The sequence below is a fragment of the Danio aesculapii genome, chromosome 19 (genome assembly GCF_903798145.1).
Source record: "Danio aesculapii chromosome 19, fDanAes4.1, whole genome shotgun sequence".
In the NCBI taxonomy this organism is placed as follows: domain Eukaryota; kingdom Metazoa; phylum Chordata; class Actinopteri; order Cypriniformes; family Danionidae; genus Danio; species Danio aesculapii.
The window spans coordinates 44100441-44127869 of record NC_079453.1 but is presented as its reverse complement, the minus strand read 5'-3'; the positions used below and the strand labels follow the sequence as shown (position 1 = coordinate 44127869).

The 27429-nt window shown below is 36.2% G+C and overlaps 1 protein-coding gene across 7 annotated transcripts in view; it reads left to right on the top strand.

Annotated features, from left to right (window-relative positions):
* trioa (trio Rho guanine nucleotide exchange factor a) overlaps positions 1–27429 on the top strand; it is a 235153-nt gene that overhangs the window by 84785 nt on the left and 122939 nt on the right. For 6 of the 7 annotated variants that reach the window (XM_056479284.1, XM_056479283.1, XM_056479282.1 and 3 more), the window contains exons 3-6: positions 2161–2235; positions 6918–7032; positions 10505–10697; positions 25927–26469. In XM_056479284.1, the coding sequence (XP_056335259.1) occupies positions 2161–2235; positions 6918–7032; positions 10505–10697; positions 25927–26469 (926 nt within the window). Of the gene's footprint in view, positions 1–2160; positions 2236–6917; positions 7033–10049; positions 10303–10504; positions 10698–25926; positions 26470–27429 lie in introns of those variants that run through there. The other variant, XM_056479285.1, reaches the window with a different exon arrangement.

The window sequence follows — 27429 nt, the reverse complement described above, 5'->3', positions numbered from 1 at the left end:
CGATTCTCAAAGCAGATATATTTTTTAACACACAAATTGACTAAGGCTCTATCCCAAATTCTACCCCTTAGCCCTTCCCGTCACCCCTACTTCTTGTTTTGTGTGTTCACGTGAAGGGGTAGGGGTGTCCCAATTCTCTTTAGCTTGAAGTCGTAGGGCTAAAGGGGAAGGGCTGGATACCTCTTGAAACAGAGATTTTTCAGGGCCACACTCGAAACTAAGGGGTAAGAGAATTTCCCATAATACACCATCTACAATGGCAGCATGGCTGCACACAAAAGTCAGGAGATGCACAAATGAGTATTTTTTTTTGTCATTATTGCGAATTTTTACAAACATATGTTTTAACACATTAATAACCGCGTTCGTGTTTTACCATTTATATTTCGCTATCTATTATCCATAATAATAACTCCTGTATAGCAGTCCCACAGCATTCTGACACTCGAAGACACTGAAATACCCTGTCAGAAAAGTCTAGTAGCTGGGAATGGGCTGTTTATAGTGTCTGCTATAATGTTAATGTTGTTTTCGTGTGTTTACATAAATGAATATGGCCACGGTGTAAACACACACTACAGTTACAATCTTATTGCTGCATTATATCATTATGATTAAATAATATATGCCTGTAGTGATTTCCTGAAGATAAATACCAAAGAATAACACAACTGGAATAACTACAGCAGTCGCGATCACTGATCTCATATAAAGCATGAAATTGCGATGACATGCTGTCCCATTTCTCAGGGTAAATTTTGAAGCCCTTCCCCTTTACACTCTGTTTCAAGGGCCAAGGGGTAGGGGTACAAAAATAGAATTGGGATTGGGCCTAATTCTTTTACAAAGCTGTTTTGCATTTATTTTTTACAATTTAAGTTTTTAGTAGTTGCATAAATTTGAAGTAAAAACATTGATTTGGGATGGATCCTTTTCACAAGATGCGTTTAACAGTCATCAGAATCTTAAGTCCTTGAAAGCTTTTAATATTTGGGATCTTTTATTAAATGAAAAAACATATGTACATTTATATTTATTTACATATATATTCTATCATCTTTGCATCAAATTACAAAATGAATTCTAGTTTGTGTGAGGTGTTTGTAAAGCAGAGTCTCTGGAGGTGAGACAGTAAATCTGATGTTATTCTCTCTTCTGGCAGCCGTTATCAGTCTCGCACTATTTCTTTCCTTTTTCTGAAGTCTTGATAACACCATTGAGAAGTTTTTCTTTTATTATTTAAGCAAATAATAAAATTGTAAAAAGTAATATGTTGTATTCTCCCATTCACTGCGCTCTAAGTTTACCCAACTATGACAACTTCCGCTATTGAGAAACCCGGAAGTGTGAAAAGGGTGCATTGTTCCTCTTTTGTGATTGTCAATCTGGGCAGTCTGAGAGACCAAAGTGTGTCTCCTGGCTATGCATGACTAACTCCATTTTGGCACAGACTCCCCAAACACGGTCGACTCAAACCTGTGAATCATAAAAACAATCGAACAGAAGTGACGCTTCATCCAGGTTGCTGCTGATCTCATGCGAAGCTTTTGAATGAGGGCCAGTGCTCGAGGCGGGATCTGCTCATGCCAACAACAGAACAAACCGTGATCTGCATGGGCTGTCTTTACATTCACATAAAGCCATGTTGAATTTATATTTAAATAAATGAGGCCCGGTGATTTGCATGCAGACGGAATCTCCGAATTAAGTGCTAAAAATGGAGTTTATTTTGTAAAGGCGAATTATACAGTCTAAATTTTGCAAATTATGGATGATGCTAGATGTGTTTTAAGTGAGAACTATGTCTAGCTATGTGAGAACATGAAGTCCAGATCGCTTCATGAGCATTTTAATGGGTTTTTTTCTTCAGAAAGTCTATTATCAGTATGCTGTACATGTAATACATACATTCCAACATGTCCCAACACAAATCAATTACAATAGAACTGTTACAATATGTCCCACCCTCTCTTCGTGTTTTGGTTGAGATTATGTCAAACATTGAATAAAACTGCTCATTTTAAAGTGCTTGACGAGACCTTTAAGGATCTTCATGACAACCCTTTGAAAATAAAAGGTTGAGCTAAGTGTGAGAAATATATTAGCCTCTGATTATACTTTTTTGCATCGAGTCTAAATTGTATTCTTTTTGCTTTTTAGGATTTCGCAGGAATGAAGAAATGAAGGCGATGGAGGTTTTGCCCATTCTAAAGGAAAAAGTGGCCTTCTTATCAGGTGTGTTGATTGGTATAACCACATGTTTTCATTCAGAAATGTCTTTTTATATGGCCTAGTGCTCATGACATTTTCTCAGAAGAAAGAACTGTACAAATGGCTGAGAACATTGTTTGTTTTTGATGCTTTGTATTCAGCATAGCTAGAAAAGAAAGGCATTTTACAGTAGTTAAAAAAAAATACACATTACATGTAAACAAAATAGTCCAAGCTGCTTTCTATCTCAGATTAAAAAAGATTATTGTGCGAAGAAGTGTTAAATCAGAAATAAAAGTACATGGTGATATATAAGGTTACATTGTAGTTTATAAAGCTGCTGCTGTGCGAAATATCACAATAATCATCACATTTACACACACACACACACACACATATCTATCTATCGATCTATATATATATATATATATATATATATATATATATATATATATATATATATATATATATATATATATATATATATATATATATATATATATATATAATAAATTATTAGCCCCGCTGTTTATTTTTTTCCTCAATTCCTGTTTAACAAAGAGAATTTTTTCAACCCATTTCTAAACATAATAGTTTTAATAATTAATTTCTAATAACTGATTTCTTTTATCTTTGCCATGATGACAGAAATTACTATTTTAAAAAAGCTTGCAGTTCGTCACTTCTGCCTAAATAAATTAACAGTCACATCACAATCTCAAATCTTCTGACCAATCAAATGCTCTCTAGTATCTGACATGCCCCGCCCCCTTATTCTCTTTAGCTTTTCACTTGATGCGCTCGAGCTCAGGGGCTTTGCTCAAAAGGGATAACGAGTCCCCGCCCCCCCCCCCCCCCCCCCCCCCCCCCCCCCTTCCCCAACAGAAGTTCTAATTCACCCTGCTGCCAATTCACAACCTGATGCTAACTGACATAGAATGTTGCTATAAAATAATAAGCTAGATGCATGAACTCACTGTGATTTAGCTATAACAGAAACTTATGTGACTGGCTATATCATATCTATATAAATATGTCTACATATCTGTATCATATCTAGAAAGCTAGTACAATTGACGTTTTTCTAAATAATTTGTATGTATTTACATTAATATGACGCACATTTTATTAATTAAAGTTATTATTTTACCAAAACACATTTTATACTGTCAAAACAAATATTAAGCTTCATCAGTAGATGGAACTATTCAGTTTCGCGAAACAGTTGTATAATTACCTCAGCTTCAGCTCATCAAAATAATGAGTAAATAGCGACAGTGCAGTGGCGGGATTTTTTGAACACTTGCCATGTGACAACAGTCCCACTCCCACCTGCTGGTAGAAACAGGTACTGCTGAACAGCTGACTATTTAAATACTCGACACAAAGCTGCGTTAAGTAGAACGCGCTTGATGTATGTGATAATTTTAAGTATGTGAATAACAAAATAAATGTTATACAGCCTATTTTTTTAAGTGCGACGCCACAACCTGAGCTCAAACACTTTCACTGGCGGAGCTGTGATTAAAAACAAACACTATTGGCCATTTTGCTAAAAAGGGGCGGAGCTACCATATGTCCCACCCAGTCCTAATGTTTCAGTTGAGATCATGTCAAGAAATACATTTCAAAGCACTTCATGGAACTTTATATATTTTAGTTTTTTATATATATATATATATATATATATATATATATATATAATTTTAGTACTTAATTTAGTTGCTAAGGAAAAAGTATTCTTTACTCTTGATTCGCATTGACCCAAAATAACTTTTACAGGATATTGCTGTAACAGAATATTTTTAGTCGCTGTGTCACCATCACAGTCCTGACTGTGGCCATAGACTGAAAAAAAAGTGTCGTCCTCACTCATCCTCTGAACTTCTGTTTGGCTCTTTTACTTGTACCACTGACAGACGAGCTCTGAAATGACTCAGAAACATAGGCTGCGTCTCCATACGGATGAGTAACTATCATACACACATGTCCCATAATACAGCGGTCAGCCGGCACAATTGGTTACTAAAAACTCAATTGGTTAAAATACTCATCTAAATTCCTGATCTAAATCTTTATACAATTTATTCCTCAACAAGCTTGCAAACTGAAGAATTTCAGAGGCACTTATTTGAAGTGTTTGATCACTCGAGAAGTGAACAAAAGCTGAGTCATTCACACCACTTTACAGAGACGCTACCTTATGATAAGTCATGTAACAGAGTCTCATCTTGAATCATCTCTGCATTGAATTCATCGTTCAGCTTTCGCTTAAAGCTCAGCACTGAAGAACATTGACTTGATTTAATGGTCATGAGAATATTGCGGTAATGATTGACCTCACAATAATGTCAACAAGTAGATTATGAATTGTTCTCACTTCATAGTATCGGTGTTTCATCTATATACCGTCTATAGACTAATAATTGGCCCAAATATGAGGCGTTTAGACATATTGAACGGACTGCCCTTCCTGCCCTTTAGACCAGTTTTTGTTCAGGCCATATGTTGTTTTTGCATGGCATCTGCTCTGACATAGTTTAATAAAGACATTAAATACCAAAAGCTCTATAAAATTCAGATTTTTCCCAGCTTTTAACTTTTCAATTCAAGTTTACTCATATAGAGCATTTCTTAATAGTTATAAATAATTTACAATCACTATTATTACTTTAGTGTGAGATATAAGAGAATTACTTTTTAAAAGCAGAGCTTATTTTGTTTGCAGTATGAAATATGCAACTTCTAGATGCCTTTTTTGGGTTCGTCTCAGAACTTTCAATTTAATTCATCCCGACTGTTTGTTTTCTACCACTTTCTGATTGGTCAGCCAGTCACAACAGACTCTGTCATCTGACCAATCAGAGCAGAGTCAATAGTTTTTTGAACAAACCATTTAAGACAATGAGGAAAAAAGAGGTTGGGAAGGAGTATTATAAAAAATAAAAATAAATAAAGATCGATACGTGTTGTAGGAGACCTCAAGAACAATGTTAATATTTTGTCATGCTTCACCAGGAAAAAATATAGTTTCCTCCTGTTAGCACTGCTAAATCATAATGATTAGTTGTATTGTTTTCATTTATAGTTATGGTGGTAAAACTTTTTAGATTAAGTACCAATTTTCACTATTAACTACTGACTTATTACCTGCCTATTATTACGATTATTGGTACTTATTACATGGCTGTCTGGAATACTCTATTCTGATTGGTCAGTTGCAACATTCTAAGGTATGTTATTCCAAGATAACAACCACTGAATAACACAGACTTATCCGGGAACTTCGAATCACATTAACCATCGATTAAATTAATTTACTTGCATTCACATTCATATGTATCAGCTTGTCTGTCACGCCAAGTTTTTTTACATTTATTTATTTTTTACTGTTTTCGACTTTTTGGGACCATCTTGTGAATGAGTAGGCTAATACGTTTTTGTAATACGAAATTTGTTTTAGTCAGCTTTGCGTTTTTTACTGTTTGTTGCCATCTTGTGGCTGAATAAAGTGCCGGTTAGTGTATACTCCATCAGCCGTTTATGTATAATTAAAGAACTAATAAACTGTTACGGCTCAGAACAATGTTTTGTGTAATTTTTATGTTTTGTGGCAAGTAGCTATTTAGTAAGCGGGAGAAAGTACAACCAGGATGGTTGTTTTCTCAGAAAAAAAAAAAATAACCTTCAGTTTTGTACGACAGTGCTCGGCTTCGCTTTGGGCTGCTTATAAACCTGTCAGACTTTATTCTGCTTTATAACAACCTCCTGGGTATACCCAAAGACTATTGACCTCATTATTCAGTGTGGAAGTACGCTCGTTTTTGCAATTAGTTTAGGACTTCAGATTCAGCTCCCTATGGAAGAAATGACTAGGAATAATGAACCGCAGAAAACTATCAAACTGCTTGCTCTACAAACAAGTGTTTGCATGATTATACAGACAAAGCAGAATCGTATAATAAGAAAATGTTAGTTTGCAACATCAAGCAGCATAAACAGCTGTTTTTAACATCTAAAAATGAATGGAGGTGTATGAGACCGTAAGTCTCGAGCTAAAAACTTTCAAATGGCTGCGCCCGCTCGTACGCAAAAAATAAGGTGAATAGGATACACAAGACGTGTCACTCGATTGGTTTTAAATAGGGAAAAGTGTAACGGTCAATATGGCGAATGAAGCTCCGCCTTCTAGTTGAGGAGCCACTCGCTATAGACTGACGATTCTCTGGGGGAGGAGCTTGTACCAGACATGAGATTCTGCAGATTTTGTGTGAATCAAACGCTTAGGAATGAAACTAAAGAGACAGATTTTGTTTAATGTTATTGGTAATTCCTAATATACAATTTAATCTTGACGAACTTGACGAACAGTTTTAGAGAATTTGGTGTTTCCCTATTCAAACAGAATGCCTTAGCATGCTGCCTCAAGAGGTGTTTTAAAAATGGCTGCTGTGTGAAATGACTTGCCTTTAAGGAAGTTTGATATACTTTATCCCTTACTTACAAAATATATATTCTGCATGATCTCATCTACATTCTAATAAATAAACGCAACTACTATATTATAAATATTAATAGACAGTAAATTGGGTGTTTATTGAGCTAAAAATCTAATGGTCTGTTAATAGCGAAATGTACTTTAAAATGTAGTGTTATTGTTTCTAGTTGCCTTCATAATTCTAATAATTGGTGTTTTCTTTCTTCAGGGGGCAGAGATAAGCGCGGCGGTCCAGTTTTAACATTCCCTTCACGAACCAACCATGACCGAATACGACACGAGGATCTTCGCAGACTCATCGCCTACCTCGCCGGCATCCCAAGGTATTGACTCTTTCACTATGCTTGAAAAACATCCCAGGATGCACCTGCTGCGCTTTTATTGGCCGCTTGTTTCCCCATCGCTATCTTTTCCAACTCAGAAGTTAAATGAAATAACAGAAGTAACTGGATTGGATGTGGAGGATTGTGCCAGTTTTCCTGCTGGGATGTTTTGTGTTGGCGCATTGATCTAGAATTCACCTGTGAACTAGCGGATGCTGTGTCTCTTCATATGCCATCTTCTGTTGGTGCCGATAAAACCGTATGAGACAGGCCAAGTCCACATTTCAGTTCAGGTCCTCTAAACGGCTCCGCTAAGCAGCCATTCCCTGTAAACATGTTTGCTTTTAGCGTCCATTAGTTGAAGCATGAAGGTCGTAACTCTGGTAATAGCGCAGTTTCAGAGAGCACACTGTGACCTTCCTCTGTGTGTTTCTACAACTTAGACACTTTTAAGAGGTTGATTTTCTTTTATAACATTCTATAGATACAATTTTTTTCTTACGAGAAGATCTCATTAAAGCTTTTTATCTTGCCTTTTTCTGTCGGTTATACTGTGTGTATGTATCTATATATACATTTTTTTCAACACATTTCTAAACATAATAGTTTTAATAACTCATTTCTAATGACTGATTTATTTTATCTTTGCCATGATGACAGTAAATAATATTTGACTAGATATTTTTCACTTCTAAACAGCTTAAAGTGACATTTAAAGGCTTAACTAGGTTAATAAGGTTAACTAGGCAGGTTAGGGTAATTAGGCAAGTTATTGTATAATGATGTGAAAATATAAATATATATATGTAAATATATGAAAAAGTGGCTAATAATTTTGACCTTAAAATGGTTCATAAAAAATTTAAAACTGCTTTTATTCTAGCCTAAATAAAACAAATAAGTCTTTCTCCAGAAGAAAAAATATTATCAGACATACTGTGAAAATTTCCTTGCTTTGTTAAACATCATTTGGGAAATATTCAAAAAAGAAAAAAAAAATTCAAAGGGGGGGCTAATAATTCTGACTTTAACTGTGTGTGTGTGTATATGTATATATGTATGTATATATGCATGTATATATGTAAAAAAAAAAAATCCCATTATGTAAATAAGTTGTCATTTAATAAGAATGTCAATAACTCAATTTAAAGATAGAACCTATATATATCTAGGTGTGTATATATATATATATATATATAGATATAGATATAGATATATAGATATGTGTATATATATATATATATATATATAGATAGATATATATATATATATAGATATATATATATATATATATATATATATATATATATATATATATATATATATATATATATATATATATATATATATATATATATATATATATATATAGATATATAGATATGTGTATATATATATATGTGTATATATATATATATATATACATGACATTTTTGTCTAAATTGAGTTATTGACATATTCTTATTAAATGACAACTTATTTACATTATGGGATTTTATATTGTTTACATTTTAAGACTTTTTATTTAAAAAAACAAGTTACACATACTGTTTGCAATGGAATACCAAAACTTTGAAACTCAATATCTCAAAATCATACAGAAACGCAGAGAGAACCTTATAATTCCAAGGTGACGATATATATACACACACATAAATATACATATACATATACATACACACACAGTTGAAGTCAGAATTGTAAGGCCCCCTTTGAATTTTTTTTCTTTTTTTAAATATTTCCCAACTGATGTTTACGAAAGTCTTATTTGTTTTATTTCATATTAGATACATAGATGTATAGATATAACTGTATAGATAGATAGATAGATAGATAGATAGATAGATAGATAGATAGATAGATAGATAGATAGATAGATAGATAGATAGATAGATAGATAGATAGATAGATAGATAGATAGATAGATAGATAGATAGATAGATAGATAGATAGATAGATAGATATGTATAGATATGTATAGATAAATAGATATGTATAGATATATGTACTGCAATACTGCAATGAGTTGCTGTGAGGAAGGGATGTGGAGGAGATGTGGATCTGAGAAAAAGACAGTAGGGCGCGATGGGAAGAGTGGTTGGTGGGAAAGGCAGCGTGGGCACGATGGAGAACCTGCCGCAGTTCAGCCCCTGCCAACCACTGTTCCTCCTCTTCATCATCATCCTCACACTCAAACTCTGTCCCCTGCACCCACACACAGACAAACCACCACAGAAGAAGAGCTACAGAGCAAATCCCTACAGACACACAGAGAGAGAGAGAGAGAGAGAGAGAGATGTTCTTTTACTGTATGGGGTCTTTAATTTATTTCAGAAAGGTTAATGCCACTTTTATTACAAAATTAACAAGTATTTGCTCTGTGGTGAGCTATTCATAAGTAAATAAATTAGTTTATTCATTTTCTTTTTGGCTTAGTCCCTTTATTAATCTGGGGTCGCCACAGTGAAATGAACCGCCAACTTATCCAGCGTATGTTTTACGTTGCAGACGCCCTTTCACCTTTAATGTATAGGACAGTATAGAATATTGACAGGAAAGAATGAGGATCGGACTGCAAGGCGGGAATCTAACTCGGATCACCGCGAGCACCGGAGTGCATGTGTCGACACACTAACCACTACACCACTGGTGCCGACAATTGATTTAATTAATATTAATGTTGAAATCAACCAAGAGCATTTTTGGCATGATGCTTTTCCTGCTGATATAATTGACTAAATGTAAGTTTAGAGATACAGAGGGAGAGATGGAGAGACACACACACAAACAGAGAGAGAGAGAGAGATACAGATGGAGAGATACAGAGCAAGAGAGAGACACAGAGATACACACAGAGAGAGAGAGAGACAGAGAGATACAGATGGAGAGAGACAGAGAGAGAGAAGGGGTGCATCTTTAGAGATGGAGAGCATGCATGTGTGTTGGGAGGGCGAGCGAGCAAGAGCGGGAGGGCGGGAGTAAAAGAGAGAGTGTGTGAATCCGTGTCGCAGTTGCACAAGGCTGTGTGTGTGTGTTGGTCTCCAGCTCTCATCAGCAGCAGCTCCTCCGTTAGACTTTCTCTAGTCAAATCGCTCAGCCAGATGTTTGATTGACAGCTGCATGAGACACGCTCTGGATTTAAGATCATGGTTTGTTTACGTCGTGAGGACTGATTGAAACCTGACAGTATTGGATACCGAAGGCCATCATCTGTCTGAAAGCGGGTTGCGTGGTTATTTGGATAGATATTTTTGCAGCTGGGCTTCATGGGTAAGCTTTGCGAATCCATCTCTGCTTTTTCAGTTGTGTGCGCATTGATCGTTCTGATTGGTCAACTGATTTTTCTCTCCCCTGTTGTTTATTTATAGTTCCTGCAGTTGCAGTTGCGTTTGTTTTTTAACTAAGGTTGCAGTTTATGCAATGTGTTGCGGATTAAACTCACTATATAATTTTTTTTTTCTCCATCATGTAGCGAGGATGTCTGCAAACATGGCTTCACGGTCATCGTGGACATGCGTGGCTCCAAATGGGATTCCATCAAGCCTCTGCTGAAGATCCTCCAGGAGTCGTTCCCCTGCTGCATCCACATCGCCCTCATCATCAAACCAGACAACTTCTGGCAGAAACAGAGGACCAATTTTGGCAGCTCCAAATTTGAGTTTGAGGTACGCAACCGTTTGATGGTGGCTTTCAATGATTGAGAGCGTCGCTTGCTTGTAGGGTTGTTTTGGGAGGCGCGGCTGGATGTTGATGCTTTAACACCGTGTCCTAACAACATGCACTTTGGCTGTCTGCGGCTAAAGCGATGCTAATAATTTAAATACAAGCCACTGCACTCATAACGAAATGGGAAAGGCTTTTAAATCGAATAATACATATTAAAGCTCTTTAACATTATCAATTGGCTACTGGGTGACTTTAGTTTTCAAATTGTCTGCTAGTTATTTTATTTTCAAGATCTGAGGTGAACTATCTGCTGCTGCTTTCAGTAGTATGGTAATATATGTCTCGTCAAATAGTATTTAAACTTGCATTGGCAGCATTTAACACTGAATAAAGCACATAATCAGTACCTGAGGTGATCATTGTCATAGTAGTATATGCTATTGTTTTAGTATGACGTTGTGGAAATTAAAAGCCACTATGGAAAGCTCTTATAATACTATGACGATAATCACCTCAGGTACTGATTATTTGCTTTATTCAGTGTTAAATGCTGCCAATGTGAGTTTAAATACCTTTTTTATGTTGCGATGCCGCATCGCATCTTGTTAGACACAATGTTAGACTTGCTAGTCAATGAATATATACATTGCAAGAAATTTACTTCATGGGATGCTATAGCTGGTGCCGTTCAGTTGCTGTTTATTAGCGGATTTAATACTGTGATGTTGGCTTTCAATTAAGGAGAGCGTTGCTTGCTTTTATGGTTGTTTTGGGTGGTGCGGCTGGATTTTGATGCTTTAACATCTACAGTAACAACACGCAATTTGACTGTCTGCGGCTAAAGCGATGCAAAACATTTAAATACCAGCCACTGCACTCATAAGGAAATTGTAAAGACTTTTAATTGAATTAATACATGTTAAAGCTTCATTATTAACATTATTAATAGGCTACTGAGTGACTTTAATTTTTAGACCGTCTGCTAGTTATTTTATTTTCAAGATCTGAGGTGAACTATCTGCTGCTGCTTTCAGTAGTATGGTAATATATGTCTCGTAAAATAGTATTTAAACTCACATTGGCAGCATTTAACACTGAATAAAGCACACAATCAGTACCTGAGGTGATCATTGTCATAGTAGTGTATGCTGTTGTTCTAGTGCGATGCTGCAGAAATGGAAAGCTACTATGTTACTATGGAAAGCTAATATACCATTATGACACTGATTGCCTCAGGTACTGATCATGTGCTTTATTCAGTGTTAAATGCTGCCAATGTGAGTTTAAATACCATTTTCATCTTGCGATGCTGCATTATATTTGGTTAGGATACAATTTTAGACTTGCTAGTCAATGAATATACATTGCAAGAAATTGACTTCATGGGATGCTATAGTTAGTTCCATTCGGTTGGTGTTTATTAGTGGACTTAATACAGTGATGTTTGTTTTTAATGAAGGAGAGCATCGCTTACTTGTAAGGTTGTTTTGGGAGGCGCGGCTGGATGTTGATGCTTTAATACCGTGTCCTAACAGCACTCAATTTTGGCTGTCTGTGCCAAAAGTGATCATGTAAAAACTGCTGATTTACATGTTTGCGTACAGCTTTTTTTTTTTCTCGATTCATTTACCGAGTATGCCTTTGAGTAATATGTTGGTATTAGTTTTATTATATAAAGATCTGATCATTTCATTTAGATATTTATCTATTTTCCAAAAATGATACATGGTCAAAATAACAAATATCAATGTTATTCCTCCAAAGATTGACTCTTCGGAAGTAAAAAAAATTGTAAATGTGTTGTGTATCTTTTTTGTTTTGACCAATGAACTATATGCACAGCTATTGTTTTTCAGCCAATGATAAACTTCCGGTTAACGCTTAATGTGACCATTTTCTAATTACATAAGGTTCCTTTTACAGCATCACTGTTGTAATGTAATTACAAAACATTCAGTTAAATAGACTTAAGCATCCAGTTAGTTGTTAAAGCGTAAAACCAGATAAAAAATACTGTTTAACCACTAGCGCCGTCAGTATCAGCAGGCTAGTGCAGAAACTCCATTGAAAACACTGAGGTAAACCTGTCATATTTTAGAGACAGGATGGGGGGAAATGGAATTCAATGCAGTGCTTCTTGTAAAGTTCGAGACCTACTTTATGTCATATCAGGCAGTGAAGATCCCTAATTTGTAAAGAAATCTTAAACGTGGGAATTTTATAATGGAAAGACAGTTCACCGGAAGCGCTAAGGCTGGCTGGCTGAAATTAAAAGTCCCTGTGCGTATACCCCAATGTAATTTTATGCAAAAATGAAAACATTTATTCTTGTTTTTTTTTTTTTTTGGAAGAAATGTCAGTATAAAGTTGACTGAATAAAACAAAAACGCTTTTACTCAAACATCAAAACAGCCTTTGAGAATCCCAAGCAATCTCTCAAATGTATTTGTAGCTGTATATAAAAATATATAGCAGTTTAATTGAATATTCTGGAATCTGTAGTAAGTTGCTCATTACTACAGTATACTACATATAATATGCCCCCCTATACGTTTACATCATTATCTGAGATAGTAATTATAGTATTAATTGAATGTATTTAATGACAGAGCCACAGTTTAATTAATCAACTATATATAAAGAGCGTATTTTAGTTTAGTGTCTCGCTCAGATAAACCATGACTTGATCCTTCATTTTTGTGCGCCGTTACACGTTTTGTAAAACAGCAGATTATTCCTCTGAAATGTCCAGTAAAATGGCCTCGCCGCTGCATTTTCTTTTTCATCTTAATAATTAATCATCTGCGGGTTTGTCTGTGACATGCGATCTGTGTTGGTGTGAGCGAGTAAAGAGTGGGTCGAGTGGGAGTGTGTGGGTGTTGATGTTCTGTTTCTCTCGTGTGTGTGTGTGTGTGTGGGTTGACAGGATGAATGTAAATGTGTATGCAGCAGAAATGCTTTTTTGGCCTGTTTTTCTGCAGTTGTTTTCTACTGAAGCGGCTCGATTACAAGGTGTTGGTGCAACTTTGTTTTCGGTCACGGATCTGTCACAGTGCAAAGCTTGTGTTTGTTTTTATAGGAGGAAAAGCTTTTGTGTGTGTGTGTGTTTGGTTTGATGACACATGTGGAAAAAAAAAGTGATGGCTCATGTCACAGCTGCAGAAATTTCCAGTGTGATTAAACTGAATGATGTTTTCGATTGTATAATAATTAGTATCTGAAATCTCTATGAATAAATCATGATTACACAGGTATCTGATAAAGACTGATAGGAAGCTGGCGACATCGTAATTATCAATAGAAAAAATAAATCTTCTTCTGCTCTGAGCTTCACGTCACGTCCTTGGACGTAGAAATCGTTTGTTTCCGTGGCAACTGTGCATAACACCAAGAAGATCAATGTGCGGTGCTGTGATGTGGATGACAGTGAATTATTCACTACATCAAGTCTGCTCTATTCTATGCCAAATAGTGAAGGAAAAGTAAGGGCACCAGGTAACAGTGCATGTAGTAGAATATATATATATATATATATATATATATATATATATATATATATATATATATATATATATATATATATATATATATATATATATATATATATATATATATATATATATATATATATATATATATATATATATATATATACATGTATATGTATATATACATATACATATATATATATATATATATATATATATATATATATATATATATATATATATATATATATATATACATACACACAGTGCATTCATAGCGCTTCACTTTTTCCACATTTTTTGTTACAGCCTTATTCCAAAATGGATTAAATTCATTTATTTCCTCAAAACTCTACACACAATCCCCCATAATGACAAAGTGAAAAGAGTTTTTGAAATTGTTGCAAATTTATTAAAAATAAAAAACCTGAAAAATCACATGTACATCAGTATTCACAGCCTTTGCTCAATACTTTGTTGATGCACCTTTGGCAGCGATTACAGCCTCAAGTCTTTTTGAATATGATGCCACAAGCTTAGCACACCTGTCTTTGGGAATTTTGGACCATTCCTCTTTGCAGTACCTCTCAAGCTCTATCAGGTCGGATGGGAAGCGATGGTGTACAGCCATTTTCTGATCTCTCTAGAGATGTTCAATAGGATTTAGGTCTGGGCTCTGGCTGGGCCACTCAAGGACATTCACCGAGTTGTTGTGAAGCCAGTCCATTGATATTTTGGTGTGCTTTGGGTCATTGTCCTGCTGGAAGATAAACCTTCGCTCCAATCTGAGGTCAAGAGCACTCTGAATTCAGGATGTCTCTGTACATTTCTGCATTCATCTTGCCCTTTATCCTGACTAGTCTTCCAGTTCCTGCTGCTGAAAAACATCCCCTCAGCAAGATGCTGCCACCACCATGCTTCACTAAAGGGATGGTATTAGCCTGGTGATGAGTGGTGCCTGGGTTTCTCCAAACTTAACGTCTGGTGTTCACTCCAAAGAGTTCAATTTTATTCTCATCAGACCAGAGAATTTAGTTTCTTGTGGTCTGAGAGTCCTTCAGATGCCTTTTGGCAAATTCCAGGCTGGGAATGGCTTCTGTCTGGCCACTCTACCATAGAGGCTTGATTGGTGGATTGCTGCACAGATGGTTGTTCTTCTGTAAGGTTCTCCTCTCTCCACAGAAGAACGCTGGAGCTCAGACAGAGTGACCATCGGGTTATTGATCACCTCTCTAACTAAGACCCTTCTCCACCGATCACTCAGCTTAGATGGCCGGCCAGCTCTAGGAAGTGTCCTGGTGGTTCCAAACATCCTCCACTTACGGATGATGAAGGCCACTGCACTCATTAGAACTTACAGAGCAGCAGAATTTTTTTCTGTAACCTTCCCCAGCATTGTGCCTCGAGACAATCCTGTCTCAGAGGTCTACAGATAGTTCCTTTGTCCTCATGCTTGGTTTGTGCTTTGACATGCACTGTCAACCCTGGGGCCTTATATAGACAGGTGTTTGCCTTTTCAAATCATGTCCAATCAACTGAATTGACCACAGGTGAACACCAATGTAGCTGCTGAATCTCAAGAATGATCATTGGAAACAGAATGTACCTGAGCTCAATTTAGAGCTTCACGGCAAAGGCTGTGAATACTGATGTACATGTGATTTTTCAAGTTTTTTTATTTTTAATAAATTTGCAACAATTTTAAAAACTTTTTTTTTTTTCCACATTTTCATTATGGAGTATTGTGTGTAGAATTTTGAGGGAATAAATGAATTGAATCCATTTTGGAATAAGGCTGTAACATAACGTTTCACTTTTTCCACATTTTTTTATGAATACTTTCTGGATGCACTATACATCTGTAATCCCTGCCACTTTGAGGCTAATTTTCAGAACTGCAATGACTAAGGAAATCGAGTTTTTGAAAATAGCCATTTTACCACATCTTTATCCAACAGCTCAGAATGCTAATATGCCAGTGCTTTAGTCCACTGTTGTCCTTTATTCTGTTTACTGTTCAGTCTTTATTTGACCACTTTTTTTATTTCCATCCAAATGCGATGATAACTGTGCATGGCTTGCAGTGGGAGGATCAGAAGCTCTTCTCCCTGCCATCTGCTGGTCCATATAAAGTCCACACAAGTGTTGAGCTGAACACATGATGAGATGTTTGTGGTGGGCAGGGTCAAGGAATCTGTCATAGGAACGGCTGCGAGCTCTCATCTCGCCCACTGCTCATGACACGCCACATTTCTCATAATTACCGAACAACAAAGTATGAGCAGAAGGCAGAAAATCAAGCAAATGCGCTTCATACCTGGGATGATTCTCATTGTGGCTAATGGACTAATGGGCAGCGTGTTGATGCGGACGTGTGTCTGTGAAAGACTGGAGCTGATCAATAGGATGTTTACCTTGAATTCACAATAGAGATGCACACCTCCGCTCTTACGGCTTTGAGAAAACACACTCTCACACACACTTTTGTTTTCCTTTTCCTGTCCATTTATTTAGCTGTGAAAAGAATAGTGCTTTTTAGTGCACTGAGGTAGAGCAGACTAATAAAATATGAGCAGCAAATACATTAATTGAAAAATTGATGTTTTTTTTATGCCTTTTGTGAGTGACTGTGCTCATATCAGTGTTATAAGTGGACAAATAAAAACAAATTAACAGAAAATGTAAGTAACAGAATTATAAAAAGATAGCTGGATGTATACATTGAAGCCCATTCAAAATATTAGCAAAGTCCCTTTAAGACAAGTCATTTCACTTGGCGGCCATCTTTGAAACTCCTCTCAGGCAGTATGTCTGGGCATTCTGTCTGAATGGGGAAACATCAAATTCTCTAAAACCGCTTGCCAAGTTTACCATTGAATTTCATATTAGGAATCACAAATATAATTAAACAACTGTCCCTTTAGTTTCATTTCTAAACATCTAAATCACACACAATCTGCAGAAACTCATGTCTGGTCTGAACCCCTCCCCCGAAGTATTGTCAGACTATAGCAAAGTCCCTATTTAAGGCAAGTCATTTCACTTGGCTGCCATCTTTGAAACGCCTCTTTGGCAGTATTCTCGGGCATTCTGTCTGAATGGGGTAACTTCAAATTCTCCAAAACTACTTGCCATGCTTGCGATTACATTTGCATGCTTAGCGAGAAACATCTGTCTCTTTAGTTTCATTTCTAAATGTTCGTATCACACAAAATCTGCAGAAACTCACGTCTGGTCCAAGCCCCTTCCCTGGAGAATTGTCATTTTATAGCGATCGCTGATTGGCTCCTGTACTAGAAGGCGGGCTTTATTCGCCATATAGCAATCGCTGATTGGCCCCTGTACAAAGACTATAGAATACACAAGACGTGTCACTCGTATACTTTTGAATAGGGAAAAGTGTAACTGTCAATATGGCGAGTGAAGCCCCCCCTTCTACTACAGGAGCCAATCAGCCATTGCTATATAGCGAATATAGCCTGCCTTTTTGTACAGGAGCCAATTAACGATCGCTATAGTATGACAATAAACAGGGGGAGGGGCTCGGACCAGACTTGAGTTTCTGCAGATTTTGTGTGATATGAACATTTAGAAATAAAACTAAACAGACAGTTGTTGTTTAATTTTATTAGTTATTCATAATATGAAATGTAATCGTAAGCTTGGTAAGCAATTGTGGAGAATTTGGTGTTTCCCCATTCAAACAGAATTCCCGAGCATACTGCCCAAGAGGCGTTTCAAAGATGGCCACCGAGTGAAATGACTGGCCTTAAAAGGACTTTGCCCTGTTCTAAAAGTAAAGAACTTAGAATCACCAAAGGGCGGCACTCAATAGAACGCTCCATTGCAACAGCAGCGCCCAGCAACAGCCTCGTGATTCCGCCATTTTGGGGTGAAAGGGATCAGCCGTCCATTGGATCTCATTGCTGTCATGATGGCAAGTAGCTGCTTTGGTTTTTATTTATTCATTTATTTAAAAGGCGCATTAAAGCTGAGATACAACCTGAAAGACGACAATACAACACTTACTATCACAATCATCAGCACTTTTAATAGTTTATTTTACAGACTTATAATATGCTGTTGTTCTATTGGAATTTTCATTCCAAAATGGCAACACCCTATTTTGAAAATGAATATTTTTATCAAATTCTCAGTGAATATGGGTAATAAGTGTTGGTTTATTTAAACAAAACAGATTTATTGAACAGATGTATTTATTAAAGTAATATTTTAGTCACAGAACATATTTAGAAATAGAAAGATAATACATTTAAATTCATGCAAAATATTGGGAGAAAAAATACAAACTACAAAATTTCAACAAAATTTCTCACATTTTATGTTTGAATTTAGCTTTTTTTATATATATTTTTCCCTAGGGCTGGGCCGATAAACAATATTATATCAAATCGCAATCAAATTTAGGACGATACGCTCTGGACTTTTTTTTACTCTGTATTGATCTAACAGCCAATCACACAGCAGACAACAATGGAAAATAAAAGTGTTGATATTAGAGATGTATCGAATTTTCGGCCACTGAAAATGTATTGGCCAAAAATGTTATGCCATTTAAAGGTGCAGTAGGTGATTGTCTTCAGAAACATTTTTTGTTGTGCTGGTTGAAAGTCTCTTCACTTCCAATAGTAAAGATTAAAGTAAATGATCTAAATGTATTTTTATATTCTGGGTAAGGCATAAGACTAAAAAATGTTCATCCAATTCAATATTGTCAGGCCGATAATTCCCATAATTCTGATAAGTAGCACAAACTGTCTATCAACAAATGTAGATTTGAACAACTGTGCACCCGTTCACACAGATTCGCTGATGCGCGTTCATACAGGTCACATGGACACAAGTGACAGCGCTAAAAACAAATGCTGAATCCAAACTTTTTAAAATCCTGAATCAATATTGGAGTTAGTATTGCACGCTGGAGGAAGGACGACACCATGGCTGATGTATTTCTTTGAGAAAGATAATCTTCTGTTATAAAAGTATTTTAGTTACACAAAGCTTATGTTGATTGTATCGTCTTACAAATGGGTTATATGCACAGAAGTGTTGTTCAGCCACTGAAATCTCCTGGCGAAAGATTGATGTGAGGGACCAGAAGGGACCTTTTACAGCAATAATATTGTAGATTTTCATTTAGTTTAACAACAAAACATCAGTAAACAGTGCTATTCCGCCTAGCCTGCTTTACTGAGCTGAAGTTGGTTTTATATTCACATTGATTCATTTTTGAACAATGACAACCTGTGACGCGCTCTCTATATTGTTCACTATGCTACACTGAATATTCGGTCTGAAATAGCATGCAAGTATGGCTTAGTAATAAGTGTAATAACTGCATGCCTCCTGCCCACCACTAAGCATACAGTAGTCGCTTTAGGACAAAGCGCGTAAGAGAGTGAGACTGATGAGAGAGTGATGACAAGTTTTGCTTGCTAACTACAACCTAACTGAAAACGTGCTAGATATAATACAGTTTTTCATTGGAAATTGTAGTAATATAAAGTACTATAAAGTTTTCTAACTGACAATCTTGTTTCTCTGTCATCTTTAATTTGCGTGTTCGAGAGTTCAGAAGGTGTGGCTTTGGATGACAGCGGAGGGATTGTATTTGAAAGAAGTTATGCTAACCGGTTAGCATTTAAGCAGTTCACCTACTGCACCTTTAATGGACCCTCTAATTTTTGTGGCTTCAGTCATTGTTGCAATTCTCTTTTTAACTCTGGAGGCATTAACAACTTATATCGAAATTTATATCATTATCGTTCAATATAGAAAATAATTATCGAGATTGCATTTTTGCCAAATCGCCCAGCCCTGTTCTTCCCTAACATATAAATTTAGGTGTACTAATTAAATCAACATCCAGCATGTTTTAGGGCTAAACAGTGCAGTGCTTTACTTTATATCCAAAGAAAAGAAAGATCTCCCTTTTCAAGTAAAGAAATCAATGTTTTTGAAACCAACAAAAGTAGCAGAAGTCAATGATTGATTTAAGTTTTTAGCCTGACATGTTTACTGCTCCAAAATATTATAAATGTTTCTTAAAATAAAATGTATTGTGTTCAATGGGGAAAATATATATTTTTTTTACCCAGACATATTTTAGAGCAATAATCACAATACCGTGATATTTTTATCTATGCTTATCACACCATCAGAATCTTATACTGACCCTCGTAGCTCACAGTTAGCCCATGTGCTGCACATTCTGACTCATTTCACCAGCAGGGGTTACATTTTGAAAAGCAGAAAACCCACACAGGGATCTTGTTTGCTTTCATAACTTGAACTATAAGGTCATTCAAACTGCATTCTAATAGGCTTCATTACATAACCAATTAGAGGCAGCACAGTGGCTCAGTGGTTAGACACAGCAAGAAGGTCGCTGGTTCGAGTCCTGACTGGTCCAGTTGGCATTTCTGTGTGGAGTTTGCATGATCTCCCCGTGTTCAAGTGGGTTTCCTCCGGGTGCTCCGGTTTCCCTCACAGTCCAAAGACATGCGGTATTGAATGAACTAAAATGGCCGTAGTGTATGAGTGTGTGTTTGTTTATTGGTGTTTCTCAGTACTGGGTTGCAGCTGGAAGGGCATTTGCTGTGTAAAACAGATGCTGGAATAGTTGGCGGTTCATTCCACTGTGGAGACTAAGCTGCAGGAAAATGAATGGATGGATGAATGAATGAACACAATCAATTACTTTGGACTTTCAACATACACAATAATGTTAGCTTGCGCATTGTTCAAAATTCAGATAGTATCACCACACACCACACAACCTAGTGTATTAGTTTAAAAACTTCACAAACACACATTAACATGCATTTATATACAGATTTACATATCACCAGAGGCTCTTTTCTGCTTTACGTAGTTGAGATTTTTAGTTCTAGTGTGGTTGGTGTTACAGCAGTGGTGGTGAATTCGGCCTTTCTGACGCCCTCAGGCTTCACGCTGGGAGTCTGCCTGTCTCTAGGTAGCTTGGACCTCAGGCGGTCCCAGAGTGCCTGTATGAAATTAGATTTATGCCCCTGGTTAAAAATAGATGTCCCGCCTTACTGGTCATTAACGGAGCCTGCATCAATTCACACAGGATTCAGGACATCGCTAAGTCATAATATGCATTTCTGCAACTGTGCGTATGGATTAATCTTCATTAGGGCTGCACGATGTTGGAAAAAACTGACAGTGCGATATTTTGTATTTCTGCGATTTATATATTGTGATATGAACACAAAAATCCATCAAGTGACCTGAATAGCTCTATTTGGAAAGTAATCAATGATTGGGGTGGTTTTGTTGGAAAGTGCTTCTGCATGAAATATAATACGCGCATAACTTAAATGCAGCAGTCAGAACAAAGATGGAAATAAATGCTTGTTTTTTTTTCTTTTCTGGAGATTCAGCTTCATGAACTGAATCAAATGAAAAAGAGCATAGTCTTCACCTGTAAAAATCTAATACTATTAATATTTGTAAAGAGCTACAAATGCCTTTTTCGTAGCTGAATGCTTTATAGTTTGCGTTAAATCAAAATGTACATGTTTATATTGCTAGCCACATTGTTATTCCTTAGGTCAGGGGTGTCAAATCCAAACTTGGTAAGGGCCACACTGAGTGTTGTGAATGAAGTCAGGGGCCGGACATGCACATTTTAAAAATGGATTTATTGGAGAAAATAAAAGTGTATTAACAAGTGTATTACATCTCTTACACTTCATTAAATCACATTTATCAAAATAGCAAGGTTTTACGTTTAATTTTAATTTGTCACATCGTGTCACAGCGGCTTTTATCTATATCAAAACATAAAGGTCTCTAACCAATATAAGCATAAAACAGGACAGTAGGCTAGCATAGAACAGTAGTCTACTTTAAAAACAATTTCATATTCAGAAAAACTGATAATAAAACAAGAAGCCAACAACTGATATACCACATTGTAACAAGCAACAGATGGCTTCTGATATTGTATTATTAAACCTATTGTTTTAGCTTTAAAAAGGCAAGCTAATCATGAAATAATCCATGCCAACTGTCGATGCCTACAACTCAACTTGTGGATTTTAGAGGACAAAATTAAAGCAATATATTTATTATTGGGCTATTATAGATAAATGGTAGCCTAAATAAAAATAAATGGTAAGAAATTGTATTATTTCGATTATGTTGCTTCAAAGGACACTTGTAATACATGAATAAATAAATGAATAAATATTCCCACCTTGGTTGAAATTGTCGAAATTCTCTGTCCACTTTGCGTTTTTTTTTGCCATTGTGCTAGTCCCAGAAATATTTTACCTTGTTTACATTTAGCATAACGTTATGCTAACGTCTAAATTAAAGAGCAGGGTGAAGCGCAACAGCACCACCTGCGTCTCAATATTGTAATGATCCCAGACCTTGTATTTAAAGCGAGCGCGGGCCACTTGAACTTCATTACCAAAACTTGTTGTCGGGCCTGGTTAAATGTTTTGACGGGCCGCATTTGGCCCACTGGCCTTGTAATTGACACAAGTGCCTTAGGTGAACAGTCGGTACAAGTTAATTCACTGTAATGTTTGTTTTGGTAATCTTCAATTAAATTCTGACTATTTAGTAGGGCTGCTCGATTATGGGAAAAATCATAATCTTGATTATTTTGGTCATAATTGTAATCATGTTTATTCAAAACAATTATCAGTTGAAGTCAAAATTATGCGCCTTCCTGTGAATAAAAAAAAAAAAGTTATAAATATTTCCCAAATGATGTTTAACAGAGGAAGGAATTTTTCACAGTATTTCCTAGAATATTTTTTCATCTGGAGGAAGTCTTATTTGTTTTATTTTAGCTAGAATAAAAGCAGGTTTAAATATTTTGAAACATATTTTAAGGTCAATATTATTAGCCCCCTTAAGCAATAAATTTTTTGATTTTCTGCAGAAGAAACTACTGTTATACAATGACTTGCCTAATTACCCTAATTAAGCCTTTGAATTGCATTTTAATCTGAATACTAGTATCCTGAAAAATATCTAGTAAAATATTATGTACTGTCATCATGGCAAAGATAAAATAAATCAGTTATTAGAAATGAGTTATTAAAACTATTATGTTTAGAAATGAGTTGAAAAAAAATGTTCTTTCCATTAAACAGAAATTGGGGAAAAAGGGTCCTTAAAAATTCAGGAGGGCTAATAATTCTGACTTCAACTGTATTTATACAGTTATTTTCCTCCCTGTAAATAAGGAAAGGGAAATAAATACAATAGAATAAAAATATGAAACAAACTGGGCTTTAAGCATCTTCACTGTAAGAGACAAAGCTTTAATAATAGCTACAAAAGTCCTTTAGTGAAGAGCAGTGAGTGATTTTCTCCTTTGGTTGTTTGATTAATGAAAACAGTCGGCAGGCGGAATATTGTGTGCTGTTACTTTAAGAGCAGTGCGGTTCTGATTAATGGTTTCTCTTTCACATGTCTTTTGAATCTCGACTTGTTTGTTTATTACACAAATGAGGGTTAATATGAAAAATCGCTAAACACTGCGTTTTGACACAAATTTGCATTAAAGCGCTCACATTAAGATGACTTTCGATGTGTGTGCTGTGCTGTGCTCGTCTCTGAGGCTGAGCACGCACACACACAACAGCATGTGATCTCTTTCTCTTTCGCGCTTTTAAAAACATGAATGATTCGAATGTACATCAATGAATTATGCGCATCCCGTGCTGAAAACGTTACATTATAGTACATGCTTTTAGTCATTTTCACGTGAAACTGAGCTTTGCAGAGCATCAAAAGTGTACATGCAATAAAAAGTATATGATGCAATAATCGTTTATCTCGATTAAAGTTTTTCATAATCGTTAGAAGCCAAAATTGAAACCGAATTGTTTAAAACTATTTACTTCTGCGTTTGGTCCTTCTCAGTTGACATGGAATCACGCCCCTGTTAATCTGTTATAAGGGAATGATGCGAAAAAACAAAGCCCCGTCCCCTACTCAATACTCTGTTTCAGTTCGAGTACCAATCAGTACTGTAATGTTAAAATCTGTTTTACGCTAACATTTGAGCACGTACTTAAACACTGCTGATTGGCCCTTGTACTCACATACTCAACAGGAATGACTGTGACTGGCTGTGACTGTCACTACACCATTCTTCACCACTGTTCACCAAGTACAAACATAAATACTTGGACACTGGAGTGTTTCAAAGCCATGTAGATCACTGCCAATCACAAACCTGATAGGAAGTACATCAACAAACGGAAATAAAAGTTTCCATATATTTCCATAACCATAATAGACCTTAAAACAACATGCAAATGAAAAACTTTCACTCTGTTATTAAACTTTGTAAAATAATACAAGTCACAAACAGTTGAAGTCAGAATTATTAGCCCCCCCTTTGAATTTTTAAAAAAATATTTCCCAAATGATGTTTAACAGAGCAAGGAAATTTTTACAGTATGTCTGATAATATGTTTTCTTCTGGAGAAAGCTGTATTTGTTTTATTTCGGCTAGGATAAAAGCAGTTTTTAATTTTTTATGAACCATTTTAAGGTCAAAATTATTAGCCCCTTTAAGCTATATGTTCTTTTCGATTGTCTCCAAAATAAACCATCATTATACAATAACTTGCCTAATTACCCTAACCTGCCTAGTTAACCTTATTAACCTAGTTAAGCCTTTAAATGTCACTTTAAGCTGTATAGAAGTGTCTTAAAAAATATCAAGTCAAATATTAATTACTGTCATCATGACAAAGATAAAATAAATCAGTTATTAGAAATGAGTTATTAAAAATATTATGTTTAGATCTTTGCCCCGTTAAACAGAAATTGGGGAAAAAAATAAACGGGGACTAATAATTCAGAAGGTTTAATAATTCTGACTTGTGTCTCCTGAACTGTTGTGCTTGGTCACCATTGATCCCTACTTGATATCGCACATTCAGTGACTATTGCGGTTGATGACAAAGTGGTGTCAATCCTAAATCAATGCATTTTGCAGCCCTATAATCTTCACAAGCCTCCTCATTTGTTCTGTCCCTTATTGTTTTTTTATTTCTGCTTCCAGCTTCATTGTAATTTTGCTATAAATATGAACATATAATGAAACAAAATGTAAACTCTCGCAGGACCACAGTGCCACATACTACTTATAGTACATACAGTAAATATAAACATACAACAATATAAGATATGCTATTACAGAGCTATACAACAGTTAACAATCTGACCAAACATATATTACTATGAAGAGTTGACTTGATTCACAAACTGAGACTATGAAAACTTTCCATAAATACTGTACATGAAATTGTGCAAAGGAGATACAGAAAATCATCATACCCTGTGAATATCTACACATTTACTCACATTACACCCTGCTTCCAAAAGACCTTCGGGATAAAGTTGTAGAATGGCACAGGTTAGAAGGCTACAAAACCATTTCAAAGGCTGGAAAAGTTGGAATGTGATTTGATTTCAGGCGAATTAATTAATTAATTCAAAGAGATATGATGATTTTCTATAGGCACTCTATGTGTGCATGAAATTGTGGCGAGATTGTTGTGCCGAAAAGAGATGAAGTAAGCATATATCATCATATTAAGTAGCACATATTGTTTGAGGAAAGTGACTAGTGTACATATAGTGGCATAAGTGTGTTGCTGTAGGTGGTTTATACGACCCACTCACCTATGTTCTCCTCGATCATGTCTTCTTTCAGACCACAATGGTTTCTTTGGAGGGCTTATCGAAGGTGGTGGATCCGTCCCAGTTGACGGCTGACTTTGAGGGCAGCCTGGACTACAACCATGAAGAGTGGATCGAAATCCGTGTGGCCTTCGAAGACTTTACAGGCAACGCTCGGCACCTGCTCGCCCGGCTAGAGGAGATGCATGAAACGGTGACACGTAAAGACTTACCGCAGGACTTAGATGGAGCCCGACGGATGATAGAGGAGCACGCGGCTTTGAAGAAGAGGGTGATAAAGGCTCCGGTGGAGGAGGTGGACAATGAGGGTCAAAGGCTCCTGCAGAGGATTCAGAGCAGCGAGAGCTACGCCAACCGAACTGTGCCTGTGCCGCCGGGGCAGAGGGAAGGGCAGGGGCAGCCCAATGCCGACACCCAGGGCCTGGTGCCCCGTATTACAGCCCTGCTGGAGAAACTGCACAGCACCAGGCAGAACCTGCACCAGTCCTGGCACATCCGGAAGCTGCAGCTGGACCAGTGCTTCCAGCTCAGGCTGTTCGAGCAGGACGCTGAGAAGGTAAGAGCCATATTTAATGTTTTGGAGGATACTAGGCAGCAAGGGTATAATAGTTTTGGATTTTTCATTAGTTTAATTTTGTTTTCAAATTCAATTTTAATTTAGTTTTTAGAGGCAGATTTCTATATTTTGAAATTGCTTAGTTTTAGTTTAGTTTTTATTAGTTTCAGTATAAGTTTGAGGCTTTTATCTAAATAATGATATTTGTTAGGTGCAAGATTCAAAATCATCAGAATAAATATTGGATAATAAAAACTCAACCATAGATAGGCTACGTTTCATACCACTATCATCTACCACTACCTTCTACCCATCCTCAAATTCAAATACAACAGCTCACAAAATAGCTGCCTCAAGTAAAATGTGTGTGCAAGGCTGCTTCTGAGGTTAGATACACAGTAGTGATGGAAAATTCAGATCTTTAATGTGAACCGGATCTTTTGGTACAATCTTCCCATGTTTGTACTCAACATATTACAAATAAGCAGTCAGCAATCCTTATTTCAGTCCATTAAAACATCACCATGATCTGAAATGTTTCCTACAATTAGGTTTTGCAACCCAACTAAAACATGATTCACTTATTTAAATTCCATTACGACTTTCAGTCAAATAAACTTACATTTCACCAGATCCTCTGATTTAAGCCCTCGGTTTATCCGCGCTGCAGTTATTCAAGTTTAGTTCAGTCACAGCAAGCTGTCATGTATTGTTTGTGTTCGGTTCACCATCTGCTGAATCACACATGCACAGTATTATTGGTTATCTCAGTGTACTGTTCTAATAACTAAATAACTCAGAATATATTGATTTATTTCGAGTCTGAGGGGGGTATTAGACATGTTAAAAAGTAAGTAGTTTATGGATAAGAGTGCTTATTGGAGATCCTTTCAAATGATTCAGTTCGTTTTGGGGAACTAGTTCAACCGGTTCACTTAGAAGATCTGATTAAAAGAACAA